Here is a 14,398-nt window from a genome sequence, read left to right on the forward strand (position 1 = left end):
ATGGACTTGAGCCCAAGACACTGATGGCACTCGCCTATCGGAAGGACTTTGGTCCACCCCTACCACCATAAAGGAAAAGTCTAGTCCCCGGAAAAATGGCAGTAATTTTTCTTACATATTTCAGATGTGCAGTCCTTCCTTTAATATTGTATTTTATAAAAAGTGTGATTTTTTATTTTCTTCACATTAAACTCTGAGAATCAACACAGTGTACACAAACCGAATGTAAAAATGTATCTACCGCCACATAGGATTGTGCAGTAAACTTTATAATTTACATTAAAATTTTCAGATAAAAGGACACATTGGGTGTAACGAAAAAAAAAAAAAAAAAAACCAACAACAAATACTAAAATAAAATTTGTACAATACTTAACTATTCAATAAATACAGGCAAAAAAAAAAAAAAAATACTGCAGAGATCCGGCCTCTGTTGCCGCATTCTTGCCTGTAGGCAGTTGAGGTCATGTTGCACAAAATATCAATAGGATTACTGCCTGGTAAATGCTACAAAAATGAAAGTTTTTGACATCATCAGTGTGACATAACAGTATCATTGGGTATTTTCCCTTCCGGAAGGGAAGACTTTTGCATGTCTATGGAATATCGTGCTTGGGAATGGACAAGAGACGTAACCAAAGATCCCTGTCTAATGAGGTTGCCTAAAAGAGGTAGGATTTTGGAGGTACAAGGTATCATACGTTGGGTGAAGAGTCAAGTCAATGAAGTTTTACCACAGCACCAAGTCAACTAGTCCAAAAATATTAACACCCCCCCCCCCCCAAGTCTTCCTTAGGTGTAGATAATGAACACTTTGGGAATGTTCCCCGGGTGTTCTGTCTCCATGTGGTCTACGAGGGTTATCTTGTCTTCCTTCTTGGCTGGCCGTTTGGTAGACACAGAAGCTTCCCGATGTAGTTGTTGCCTTAGACTTTTAAGACTTATATCCAGGTCATTAAAGGCGTGGAGCATGAAGACACCAAGGATGATGACGAGGAATCCGCAAACTGCACCTACACCATCCAATGGAGACATAGACACCCATTCCTTAAAGAGGATGAGGGACGTAGTGATCACCACGGTGGTGAATAAGACATAGTAGATGGGAAAGACCAAGGAGGTATTGAACACGTCCAGGGATTTGTTGAGGTAGTTCACTTGTGTGACCACAGAGATGATCAAGATGGGGATGAGGACCCATGGAAGAGGATGTTGGACAACTGGTAGACCGGTGAGAAGACCCTTCACAGCGATGCCCAGGCCCTTCACAGAAGAAACAGAGAAGGCGCCCAGGAGAGAACATATTGCCAGGTAAACAAGAATGTTCTGGTATCCATAACGGGGTGAGAGAATGAAAATCAGGATCAGAGAGAAGATGAGCATCACGCTGATGTAGACAATGAAGCCTATTGATTAAAAAGAAACAAAAAATGATCATTGTGTAGACAAACCTGTACCACAAGGAAAAGTTTTGTAGTTTTGCAAACGGGTCATATAAAATCCGAATTTTGGAGTGATCTGGGAAAAAAAAAAAATTAATAAACTACACCCCACACTTCTTGTAATTTTCACAATGACTTCTACACTTTGCTAGATTCACACAGTTTTGTAAAGACAACTTTTCAACAGTCTCATCATTACAGACAGGAAACACTTCTGTATAGAGTACAGAGCAGAATTCACCGTTCACAATAGGTCAGAGTTCACCTCCTATATAATGGCCTGTGACCTGATTTCTTTAGGAGCCTTCTGAACTTCCAAAGACAGGGTCTGAGTCAGTTTATTGCTGCCAATAGCCATGTGGCCAACAGGAAGTACACATCTAAAATGAGGCCTAGAGATCAGTGTAAAAATAAAAATTCACAAATTTTCCTTTCCCTGGGTCTGCCATCCTCCTCCTGATTATACTTCACATCAGGTATAAGGAGGTGGGAGGGAAGTCATTTGGAAGAGAGGTTTTCCCAAACATCTAGGAGAAGTAACCACAGATCTTCTGTCTCTACTTGTAATCCCTGGCAGTCTGGATGATGTTGAGATCAGGGCTCCGTGGTTCTCATATAATCACTTCCAGGAATCTTAGGCTCTTTGTGTCAATGTCTGTATGTTTGGGGTCATCCTGTTGAAGAATAAATTTAGAGATGATCAGATGCCTCCTGATAATATTACATCTGGCTGCATTTGTCTGCCATGAGGACACCAATAGTTCTGAACAAATTCTCAATTATTTTGCTGAAATGCAGCTCCAAATTTATAGAAACCTCCACCATGCTTCACTGTTTCTGCAGACACTGTGTACCACTCTCCAGCCCTTTAGTGAACAGGCTGTCTTCTGTTACAGCCAAATATTTCACAGTTTGACTCCTCAGTCCAGAGCACCTGCTGACAGTTTTCTGCATTGTAGTTACTATGTTTTTGTGGATAGTTGAGTCATGTGCTTTGTTTCCATGTCACATGTTTTTTGGCCACAACTTTTTCAAATCAGGGCCATACTTCTCCCAAAAGAAGAGGAGTTTAGCTGGGTCCCATCCTAAACTGATGGCACTGCTGGACACCTCTCGAAGGGAAGTAATAATCATGTGTCTTTCATCTGCTGCACTAAGTTTCCTTGGCTGCTCACTGCAACTACGGTCCTGAGTGTTGCCATTTCTTGGTGTAATTAATGCTAAGGAATACAGGCAGATATTGAGCCATCAGGGAGACGCCTGACTCCAAGTTTATTCTGCAGCAGGATAACGACCCCAAAGGCATTAAGAACAATCTTCAATGTAGAGAAGAACAAGGAGTCCTCAAAATCATGATAATGACCTCCACATAGCCGCAATCTCAGCATCATCCATCTGTCAGGGATTACATGAAGAGACAGAAAGATTTACATGTGACATCACGGAAGATCTGAGGTTAGTTCTCCAAGATGTTTAGAACAACCTCCGTGCTGACTTCCTTCAAAAATGGTATACAAGTACCTAGCGTGGTTGTCACCTTAAATATCGATTTGATTTAGATTTCTTCTATAAAAAAATATATATATATATATATTTTTTTTTTTTCACACTTTAATAAACCATACTATATTTCTACAATGGTTTTCCTGACTCCATTGAGAGGCGTGAATGCCCAATTTGGTTTCTGTACGATATACAATCGTGCACTTGTGCCCCATTACATTAGTTTCCCGTTGAACACCCCCCATACCTGGGTCTTTAAGCTTTGAAGTCATCTCTTCTAATGTTGTCACTTCTTGCTCTTCTGGGGAGTGTATTACCAAAACAGTGCTTCCCAAAACACTGAGCGCACAGCCCAACTTCCCTAAAAGGTTCAGCCTCTCACCCAACAGATAGGAGGACATCACAGCGCTACAAAAGGAAAAGTAGATTAGATTTTTCCTATTACTTTTTATGGCAATAATGCTTATTTTTCCCTCCACATTCAAATTGACGATCTGCTCTTTAGTATGTAGTCATGGATTAAATTATATTTACCTTATCAGGACACTGAGAGCACCAAGTGGTGTGACAATGGTGGCCGGAGCGAAAGCATACGCGGCAAAGTTGGCAACTTCTCCACCTCCCACTGTAATAACAAATCGAGGCATATAATCCAACCATTACATATTGGATACCCATCCATCTGCAGTACCACTGATACCCACCAGGTGTAAGCAGATCAAAATAGAGTGGGTATAGACATGACTTCAAAATGGGGGTCACAATGTCAATTAATTAAATACTATGGACACCATTTACATGGTAGGGGAAAAAAAAAATAAAGTTAATAGGTACAGGTAAAAAAACAAACAAAAAAAAAAAAACAAACAAGTGTCAGCCTGCAGTCTTGATTCATCATTTTTAGACCCATTTTTAAGCCTGATCAAAGTGTCAGATTTTTCTAGTGGGAGTGTCTCTCCCAGTAATATAGGCTGGATGTGAGGTCTATGGGTGCATCCAGGGTGATATAGCAACACAGCTTCTATCCTGCACCGATTTCTTCATGCTTTCCTCTGGCTATTTTTTTTGCCATCCCTGAAACACCATAGGCTTTATTCCCTTGCCACACTACAAATCCATGTACAACCTCCTCCCTGCAGCTATTTTTAACACAGAGGGAAGGCAGCAGAAAGAGCTGTCAGAACCCGGAGCGCTGATGGATTTGTAACATTTTTGCAGAGAATTTAGCTACCTAATAGACTTACAGAGACGATAGGAGCAAAAGGAAAAATCTTTTAGTGAAGGTGATTTAGAAAAGGGCGTAACTTTTGCAGTTGGGATGTAAAAAAGTGTTTTCTCCTTTAAACTTACTTGTAAGAAGTCCAGCCCACCACAACCAGTCTTTCAGGTATCCGTGTCCACCAGCACCTAGACAAAATAAATAATCAATTTGACATATGACATCCACCCATAGACATGAACAGAGTAGTGGTGACACTTGTGAGCTACCTCTCCATTTTCACAAGGGACCCCCACAGATTTCGAGAACTAGCGGTCAGTCCCCCACTAATCCTATCCTGTGGATGGTCACATTTCCCTCTCGCCTATCCAACCCAAGTCCACGTAGGCCGGAGCGCCCCAGTTTCCATACCTGCACGCGTCTGTCCTTGCTCTGACAGATGAAGAAGACCTTTCTTTTTCAGGATAACACTGCTCCCAATGAGGATGCTGGAGAAGACCGCCAGTGCCACTCCGATGAGAAAGTCATGGTTGGACTGCACCGAAGAGGACCAACTTGCATCCAGGGTCAGGTTCTGATAAACGGAGACTGACAAGTCAACTTCCCCTAAAATCTGACAGGTGACCCGGCGTGAAGGGCAGCTTAGGATGACCAGCGTCCCTATAGAGAGAGCGCATTAATAAAGCAGAAGGTCACAAAACATGAAACAGACAGGTCATCATCCCCTTCTCTGGGATATTGTTCCCAGTGATCAGATGTCAAGCTGAGCATAGTGTACCCTAAAGGAATGAAAAAGTCCAGAGAAATATGTGCCCCACAATTGCCTCTCTATTGCTTAGATCTTCATTTCCGAGGAAGATTTTATATATGTTGGGTGAATGAAGTGACAAATATTAATAATATTTTTATGTGTTGTAAACGCCGCTGTTCTCCTGAATCCAGCGATGTTTTTCTTTCGTTCCTACTCCTCTCCATTCCTGAGATACAGCCTCCTCTTCCCTGTATAAAAATCTAGTCTTTTTTTAGCCAACCAGGAGTGGTCCTCAAGAACACACCCACAGAAGAGTTGGAGGACCACTCCCACTTGTCTAACAAGACTAGATTTTTATACAGAAAAGAAGTAGTCATATCTCAGGAACGGAGAGGCGCAGGAACGAAAGAAAAAACGCCGGATTCAGGAGAACAGCGGCATTTATATCAGGGAATAAAAAAAAATACATTTATGGCAAGTGACAGGTCCTATGTAAGTAAATCAGCTATTCTGCATCTTTTCATGTTCATAGTGATTGACTATTTTTCCAGGTAAATGGAGTCTTTTAGGATCAGTGACCTTGGGATTAGCAAAGATGAAGAACAACAAAGCCATAAAACAGAGCAAACAACCATTTCCACTTAGACATTGTAGGGGGTCTAATCCCCTATTGAGGTGGAGATTTGTAACAATGAATTCTGGTATGCAACACAAAGGAACGTGTCCGATCCCGGCCCATGTTCACAGTGCACACAAACGTATGGTCACTTGGAGGTATTTTTTTACGTTGATTTTTCTGGTCTAAGTTTTTTTTTTCCTGCCTTTAATTCATTGGTCAGATTTATTTTCTTTATTATTACCAATATTTTTTTTTTTTTTTTTTTGTCGGCAGAAATATTGCTGTCCCCCCCTGTGTCCTAGCCCCTTCCTCAAGAATGGAATGGAAATTAAAAAAATATTAATCAACAATGTTTAAGTAATTTTTCTCTGTTTTTTTTTTTTTTTGCTGGTGGATCTTGTGCTAAATTCACCAAAACAGAAGTTTGTTTTTTTTTTTTTAAATTCACAATGTTGTTTGAATAAGTCAAACGTGATTAATCGGGGTCCACTGATATAGTTAAAAAATATCAAAAACTATTCGAAGTAGATTTTGGAGCCAAAGATGCCCCAGAACCCAATGTAATTTTTTTTCCTAATCCTCAAGCCATAAAAAAAAAAAAAAAAAAAAAAAAAAAAAAAAAAAAAAAAAAAAAAAAAATCGCAAGTGAGATGTCACCTATTGACTAACATTGGTCAGAGTGCAATCCGATTTTTAATTGGATTAACTTGTCCGATTTCCTCTCCAGTGAGTATGAGCCCTTATAAAATAATTCCTAAAATATCCTATGGGCCTTCAGAAGTAGAACTTGCCTATACCTAATGATTTTTTTTTTTTGGTGGGACCTGGAAAAAATAAGAAAAAAAAGACACTAAAAGTGCAGAAGGTGAACAAAACAAGACCAGAACCTATTTGGCCACCTGCAGATTGCATCTCAGAGGCATCAAGACCAGCTCAGGTTACCAGAGGCCATCACTGTAGGAAACGAGATTCCTAAGACTTCCATCAATGGAAGCCACCAAACAAGTTCTCCCTACCCAAGAGAGGACATTAAGTAATGACTGCACAACGCAAACACATAGAGCAAGAGGAGAGCAACCAAGAGTGACCCATCAGAGGGCTTCCACCCTGCGCTCAGGCACCTGTTAAGTGGCCCCATTGGGGGGGGGGCTTACATCCGAACCCCCCAGCAAAACGGGATTCAGATGTATGCACGGACGGGGTCATAGACTATAATGGTGTCGGCAGAACGAACACAAGCTCTGACATGCATCGTTTTTTGGGGACGCCTACAGGAGGTGGACACACAGTCCACTTTTTTTTTTTGGAGGAAGGTGAAAAATTTCCATTCAAAGTGGACTGAATATGGTCATTATTAAAAATGGTCACATCATATCCCCCCACCTCAAGTGTCATACATGTACAATAAGTACTGTCAGAAATTACAGAAATGTGCAAGATGGCACACCGCCCCAGATTTATAAAACACACGTCCGAGACTCAGGGGCGTCGGAGATGGGAGTCCATTTTAACCCCCTTATAAAATGGTAATTGGGCCCATAAATTTTATTGCCACCCTTAGGCGAGTTTCACACACCCAAGAAACATGGATATCAGAAATAGCCGGAGCCTGTGAAGACCTCCCAAGGGTTTTTGTTTTTTGTTTTTTTAAATCTGCAGCATGAAATAAAAAAACAAATAAAAGAAAAGGAAAATTATCAGGGGAACGTGGCCTATTACCAAGTTTCCAAGATGGTGTTTTGTTTTTTTTGTACACTGCATTACAAAAAAAAAAAAAAAAAAAATAATAATATATATATATATACACACACACACACGTAAGCTATTTTACTTAATGGGTGCAGAAAGTCTGCATTATCAAAAGCTCATCATGGGAGCACAACCTAATTCTATGGGGAGGGGCAGGATTGACCATGAGGTCAACTGCACTCACCGTTGGCGCAGTTGTGGCCCGCTGGCGCTGCCATGTCGTTCTGGGCCAGGACACACGTTCAGAGTCAGTGACTACCTGGCTCCTCTCGCCTGATTAGGGAGGTGGGCTGGTAATCAGGCTCTGGTATAAGCCTCCTCCTTCTAAATTACTCACACACACCTCTTGTTCCTGTGGTTTGGCCCCTTTGTCTCTTGGTTTCATTCTTTGCTGCTTTCTCAGGTACAATCCAATCTTCACTAGTCACAGAAACTACCAGCGCCCCATACACAATGCCCACCTGGGGTTTGATTTTTGAGGTTGTAGATTTTCTGCACCTAAATTTCCGATAAGCCTTTCTATTGCGTTTCCGCTTCGGAAATGGATGTAAAACGCCTAAAATCTGCTCCAGATTTTATCAACAGTTTTATGAAAGCAAAGTTAATGAGCAAATTGGAAGTTTACCCCTCTCCCCCAAAAAAAACCTTAATTTGAAATTTGACATACTAAAAAGAGATAATAACCGCAGCTAAAAAAAAAAAAATGTAAAAAAAACGCAATAAAAAAATGCAATAAAAAATGGCTAATTGGTGCAGAAGTGCTGCTTAAAATCTGCAGCATCACGAACGCCCCAGATCTGAACCACGGGAACTTAGCCAAAGTTTTGCATGAAATCCACGGAAAAAATGAACCTCTGCACAGCAACGTAAAAGCGACATTGCTGTGCACATGTTCAACCTTTTGTTACTTCTTTTAAAGCTCGACTGCTGGAAAGTAGTCGTCATATCAGTAAAAAACGACGAGTGTTCCAGTGGAGACTGCGTTAAGAAAAGCTCAGTTTGGGGGGAGTTTATAGAGGAGTTTTTCATTTCCTGGGGTGGATTCAAAGAGTTTTTCAAGTGTTTTTGAAGAAGTTTTTTTCCTTAAGTGTTTTTTTTTTTGCAGCCTTTTGATTGGTCAGTGGCCAGTTTGGAATGTTTTCCATCAAGAGCTGTTTCAAAGAAGTAACATGGACTTTCTTTTGTCCCATCAGGTGTTTTTCAAAGTCTGAAAAGGAAGAAAAATGCTCATAAGACTGAAAATCCAAACAGTAGATTGGTTTTGCAATGAAAAATAAACAGGATGGGGATTTCAAGCATTCTTTGGAGTTTTTCGAGTGGAAATTCTCCAAATCCTTCTCAAAAATATGAAGTGAATCCAAGTTTCTGCTCCAAAAACTCTGCAAAAAGACTCTGTGTGCACATAACCTCAGGCCATGGAGTCTTTTTATTGAGTTTTTTTTTAGAGGAACCCGAGCAAAAACTCCATTTTTTAATTTTAGGAATTTTGCATTTTTTAGGAGGTTTTGGAGAGTCTCCTTTCAGTTTCTGCAATAACTCCTCTGTGACTTTTCAGGTGTTTATTGGAGAGGACTCCAAAAGACTCCTCAATAAACTCTTTGTGTACAAACCCCAAGTCTAGCCCAGGCAACTGTTGTAAAACTCATATCGTGGCCAGTACCAGGAGCAGCACTCATCTGGTCCAGAAATTGGTCCAGACTAATGCATCTGAGGTCCAGGTGCACTGGCACATAGGCTATCATCACTTGATCAGTTTGCTGTCTGCTTTTTATACTGCCAGCAAACCAACCAAAAATACTTTCTTATGAATCAGTCTATGGTGCACCTTAATTTTTTTTTTACTTTGCAAATTTTCTTGTTTATATGGGTCAGGAGCAAGTGACTCGGAGCAGGTCCCACTAAATCCTTTATACTACATTCGTCTGTCCATGTCCAGACCAGTGGGGCAGATATTTCCGGTGTCGCCACATTCCTGGGAGCTGAGGTCGTCTTGCGGTTGCGATGGATATAGATACAGAACTTGTGTACTCGCTCCTCCAAATACCTCTTTGATGTGATTTAGAACTTTCTTCCAGACTTGTGTTATATTTAAAGGGGGTTCGGTTGCATGGTTCCTTTTTTTTTTTATTAGCGCCACCCCCATCGGCATTGATTGACATTGCTTATCTGTGGGAAGAAGGGTGCTCTGGACTGTTGGCCCCGCCCATGGTGCTCTAAGCAGCTTATTTGCATATGAACAAAAAGAATATTGATTGAGTATAAGAGTGCTCTTTCGTTATCATCGACACTTATAAATATGGCAGCGATCAGCCCCCGAACCACTGACATAGAAGCTATCTACCACTAATAGCACTTAAAGGGGTTGTTCGGTAAAAAAAAACTAGTTACCTATCCACAGGATAGATGATGACTTATTGATCTGTGGAGGTTCGATTGTGTGGATCCGCACCAAATAATAGAACGGGGCTATTTTATCCCCTTTCAAATTGAGCCCAAGTGCGTGTGGTTGACCACCTGTTTTATCCCCCGTACGAAAGGAGTGTCAGTGCATATGGTTGACCACCTGTTTTATCCCTGTAAGGAGTGGCAGTGTGTATGGTTGACCACCTGTTTTATCCCCCGTACGAAAGGAGTATCGGTGCATATGGTTGACCACCTTTTTTTCCCCTTTCAAATGGAGCGGCCGTGCTTATGGTTGACCACCTGTTTAATCCCCGTAAGAAAGGAGTGGCAGTGCATATGGTTGACCACCTGTTTAATCCCCGTAAGAAAGGAGTGGCAGTGCATATGGTTGACCACCTGTTTAATCCCCGTAAGAAAGGAGTGGCAGTGTGTATGGTTGACCACCTGTTTTATCCCCTTTCGAATGAAGCAGCAGTACGTATGGTTAACCACCTGTTTTTTCCTCTTTCAAATGGAGCGGCAGTGCTTATGGTTGACCACCTGTTTAATCCCCGTAAGAAAGGAATGGCAGTGCGTTTGGTTGATCACCTGTTTTATCCCCTTCCGAATGGAGCGGCAGTACGTATGGTTGACCATCAGTTTTATCCCCTTCCAAACGGATCAGCAGTGGGTATGGTTGACCATCTGTACATTCATTCTCTATGGGTTGTGCTCGGCTTTTTCCAGCAGCCCCATAAAAAATTAATGGAACATCAGTTGGGCATCCAACCTGCAGCTCCATCCCAGCGGTCGGACCCCCACCTATCTGGACAACCACTTTAAGAGACAGTTTTATTTCTTCTGCAAGAGTTCTAAGTTGTAAAACTACTGCCATGTAATTCGTGCATTTTTCACACAGACACACACAAACACAACACTTCTGAAGGTTCCATGTGGATGTGTAGGATGTCCAACAATTCACACACTCCCCTTATTTTTTACACCCATGTGTTGGAATCCTGTCTCCACTCACTGTATAATTGCATCAGAAAGGGACTAATTGTACAAGTCCCAGGCAATATGACAATAGGGGGGGCGGATCACAAGAACCCCAAACAATGGGACCCATGACCATTGTGACACTTCTCACACTTAGAAGACAACTGCGGTCATTTTCCAGGGACAAACAATGGGGCTTCTCAAAAGTGAAATATGCTGCAAGATCTGCAGGTTAAACATCCAAAAAGCTGGAGAAGATGGCATAACACCCCCTCTGAGGACCCCAGTTGTGTTCTTGTGTATTTTATTGCATGCTTTATCCTCCTCCAACTGAAAGGTCACTGGTTTGAAGCGAGGAGCAGCCATGAAGACTATTTCCCAAGACACGAGAAACAGCATCATCCAGCTCATCAATAGTCGTCTCTCCGCCAAAATGTGTCATGTGAGTGCCATTGTAGGATAGGTGAGGGGGTGCTGATCCAGGAATGGAGGGGGGGAGACCCACTTCTTGCCGCCGACAGACACGAGACTGAGACAGGGGTTATATTCAACAGGTCCGTTTTTATTGGCCGCCTCTCTGATGACCGATGCGATTCATCACAGGAATTTCACAGTCCTATTGCTCACAGACCCGGGTACCATCACTTCTTAGTTTCACCGTCGTGGCGTCCTTTGTGGCTCTTCTCACTGTGGCTGCCCTAGGTATATCCATCACAGCGTTTCACCATTCAAAGTACACCGTCCACTTGGTACCCCAGACCGTCTCCGTCTCCTGTCCTCTGGGCCAACCCCAGTGACCGTCTCCACTGTCAGTTTCTCTCTGGAGGCTTTCTATTGTCTTTCCCTCTTCAGCAGACCTCCTTCCTAGTGAGCTCCCCTGGTTGACTGGAACTTCCAGAACCTTCCCTGACCTCTTATACTCCCAGTAGCCCCGCCCACTATCACCTGACAGTAACCTTCTACCAATGGCAGTTTCACAGTCACTCTCCTATACTCCCCACTGCTCTCTAATGGTCAAACTACCACTACCTCTTTATCTCAGCCTACACTGCGCTATCTCTCTGTCTCTTACTACAGACAGACCTGTCCGTCAGCTCAACCTCCGCACACCATGACCATTGGAAGAATACAAAATAAAGTCCGTTCATCCATTCAGAAGCCAAAAAGTGGACGTCCAGGCAAAATATCGGAGTCAACAAGTCGGCTCATCACAAGGTCTATCAGTTCTGGCGCGACTAACACAACAGTGGAGGCAGTGGAGGAGGCTCCTATGCTTCGTAATAGTGAGATCACAGACGTCCCTGCGAGCATTGAGCGACGCAAACTACACAAGTCAGAAATGGTGGCCCGAAAAAAGGTGAAGAAGCCTCAACATCAATATGGTCATAAGAAGCGTTGGTTCGAGTTTGTAAAAAAGTATGAAAAGTGGACAGTAGATGATTGGAAACGGGTGATTTGGAGCAATGAGACGAAAGTCAATACACTGGGCTCTGATGGGTGCAAATGGGTCTGGAAGAAACAAGGGGATCTAGAAATTGAAGGAACTGTCAAGTTTGGTGGAGGAAGCCTGATGATATGGGCTTCTTTCACAGCCAAAGGCGTTGGATACTTGACTAGGATCGATGATGGACTCATTGCTGAGCTATATGTGAGTATCCTGCAAGACAAGTTACTTTGCTACTATGGGTATGAAAAGGCTGACATAGTGTTCGAGCAGGACAACGACCCAAAGCATACGTCGAGATTGGCAAAGAAATGGTTGAATGACAACGTGGTAGAGGTGATGGATTGGCCCTCACAGTCCACAGACCTCAACTCAATAGAACACTTGTTGTTGAACAAAAGCTCTATAGATACCCAAGTGAGGCGACCAGTGTGCACCAACTTTGGGAACGTCTAGAAGAGACCTGAGATCAGATTTCGGTCGAGACATGCTTGAATCTGACCGAGAGCAGCCCAAAAGGAGTCAGAAAGCGGTGAAAGTCGAAAGGTGAATTTGCAAAATAATAAAAAATTACATTTTAATTTTTAGGAACAAAACAGTAACAATGCAGAGACATTTATTTATGAGAATTTATCTTTCTTTTTTATTCACAAGCAAGAACGCAAAATAATTTAAACCTAAGAACTAAATAAAATAAAAGACCAAAAAAACTATAAAAAATGAAGTTACCACAATACGTGAATACAGTTCTGTTATACAGTCATATGTAAAAGTTTGGGCACCCCTATTAATGTTAACCTTTTTTCTTTATAACAATTTTGGTTTTTGCAACAGGTATTTCAGTTTCATATGTCTAATAACTGATGGACTCAGTTATATTTCTGGATTCAAATGAGGTTTATTGTACTAACAGAAAATGTGCAATCTGCATTTAAACAAAATTTGACCGGTGCAAAAGTATGGGCACCCTTATCATTTTCTTGATTTGAACACTCCTAACTACTTTTTACTGACTTCCTGAAGCACTAAATTGGTTTTGTAACCTCATTGAGCTTTGAACTTCATAGCCAGGTGTATCAAATCATGAGAAAAGGTATTTAAAGTGGCCACTTGCAAGTAGTTCTCCTATTTGCTTCTCCTATGAAGAGTGGCATCATGGGCTCCTCAAAACAACTCTCAAATGATCTGAAAACAAAGATTATTCAGCATAGCTTTTCAGGGGAAGGATACAAAAAGTTGTCTCAGAGATTTAACCTGTCAGTTTCCACTGTGAGGAACATAGTAAGGAAATGGAAGAACACAGGTACAGTTCTTGTTAAGCCCAGAAGTGGCAGGCCAAGAAAAATATCAGAAAGGCAGAGAAGAAGAATGGTGAGAACAGTCAAGGACAATCCACAGACCACCTCCAAAGACCTGCAGCATCATCTTGCTGCAGATGGTGTCACTGTGCATCTGTCAACAATACAGCGCATGCATAACGCCTTTTTGTATGACCAAACAACTCAATCTTTGTTTCATCAGTCCACAGGACCTTCTTCCAAAATGTAACTGGCTTGTCCAAATGTGCTTTTGCATACCTCAGGCGACTCTGTTTGTGGCGTGCTTGCAGAAACGGCTTCTTTCGCATCACTCTCCCATACAGCTTCTCCTTGTGCAAAGTGCGCTGTATTGTTGACCGATGCACAGTGACACCATCTGCAGCAAGATGATGCTGCAGGTCTTTGGAGGTGGTCGGTGGATTGTCCTTGACTGTTCTCACCATTCTTCTTCTCTGCCTTTCTGATATTTTTCTTGGCCTGCCACTTCTGGGCTTAACAAGAACTGTACCTGTGTTCTTCCATTTCCTTACTATGTTCCTCACAGTGGAAACTGACAGGTTAAATCTCTGAGACAACTTTTTGTATCCTTCCCCTGAAAAGCTATGTTGAATAATCTTTGTTTTCAGATCTTTTGAGAGTTGTTTTGAGGAGCCCATGATGCCATTCTTCATAGGAGAATCAAATAGGAGAACTACTTGTAAGTGGCCACCTTAAATACCTTTTCTCATGATTTGATACACCTGGCTATGAAGTTCAAAGCTCAATGAGGTTACAAAACCAATTTAGTGCTTCAGGAAGTCAGTAAAAAGTAGTTAGGAGTGTTCAAATCAAGAAAATGATAAGGGTGCCCATACTTTTGCACCGGTCAAATTTTGTTTAAATGCAGATTGCACATTTTCTGTTAGTACAATAAACCTCATTTGAATCCAGAAATATAACTGAGTCCATCAGTTATTAGATATATGAAACTG

At 41.8% G+C, this 14,398-nt stretch overlaps 1 protein-coding gene across 3 annotated transcripts; it reads right to left on the reverse strand.

The window, feature by feature from the left end:
• Nucleotides 1-118: 118 nt before the first annotated feature.
• LOC141083546 (magnesium transporter NIPA4-like) lies at nt 119-7,683 on the reverse strand. Of its 3 annotated transcripts, none has more exons than XM_073567879.1 (6): nt 7,627-7,683; nt 4,576-4,738; nt 4,296-4,352; nt 3,480-3,570; nt 3,193-3,353; nt 119-1,406 (listed from the first exon to the last, which is right to left on the reverse strand). In XM_073567879.1, exons 1-6 carry the CDS (start codon nt 7,666-7,668, stop codon nt 793-795), a joined length of 1,128 nt encoding a protein of 375 aa, XP_073423980.1. In that variant the 5' UTR covers nt 7,669-7,683; the 3' UTR covers nt 119-792. The 3 variants fall into 3 exon arrangements, with proteins under 3 accessions (XP_073423980.1, XP_073423978.1, XP_073423979.1); XM_073567877.1 differs by lacking the exon at nt 7,627-7,683 and adding an exon at nt 7,468-7,619 and having other exon boundaries at nt 4,576-4,824; XM_073567878.1 differs by lacking the exon at nt 7,627-7,683 and adding an exon at nt 6,434-6,563 and having other exon boundaries at nt 4,576-4,824.
• Between the last annotated feature and the right edge of the window lie 6,715 nt (nt 7,684-14,398).

This window comes from Dendrobates tinctorius, unplaced genomic scaffold (genome assembly GCF_039654945.1).
Source record: "Dendrobates tinctorius isolate UK_male_01 unplaced genomic scaffold, ASM3965494v1 ptg000020l, whole genome shotgun sequence".
Classification (NCBI taxonomy): Eukaryota; Metazoa; Chordata; class Amphibia; order Anura; family Dendrobatidae; genus Dendrobates; species Dendrobates tinctorius.

What these genes read in the sequence shown, in the direction of transcription:
- LOC141083546 (XM_073567877.1), bottom strand. Translation starts at nt 7,501, where the DNA reads ATGGCAGCGCCAGCGGGCCACAACTGCGCCAACG. An exon ending in GTGGGCTGGACTTCTTACAA is followed by an intron (nt 3,571 to 4,295) that starts GTAAGTTTAAAG and finishes TTGTTATTACAG; the next exon opens with TGGGAGGTGGAGAAGTTGCC. An exon ending in TTCAAAGCTTAAAGACCCAG is followed by an intron (nt 1,407 to 3,192) that starts GTATGGGGGGTG and finishes TTTAATCAATAG; the next exon opens with GCTTCATTGTCTACATCAGC.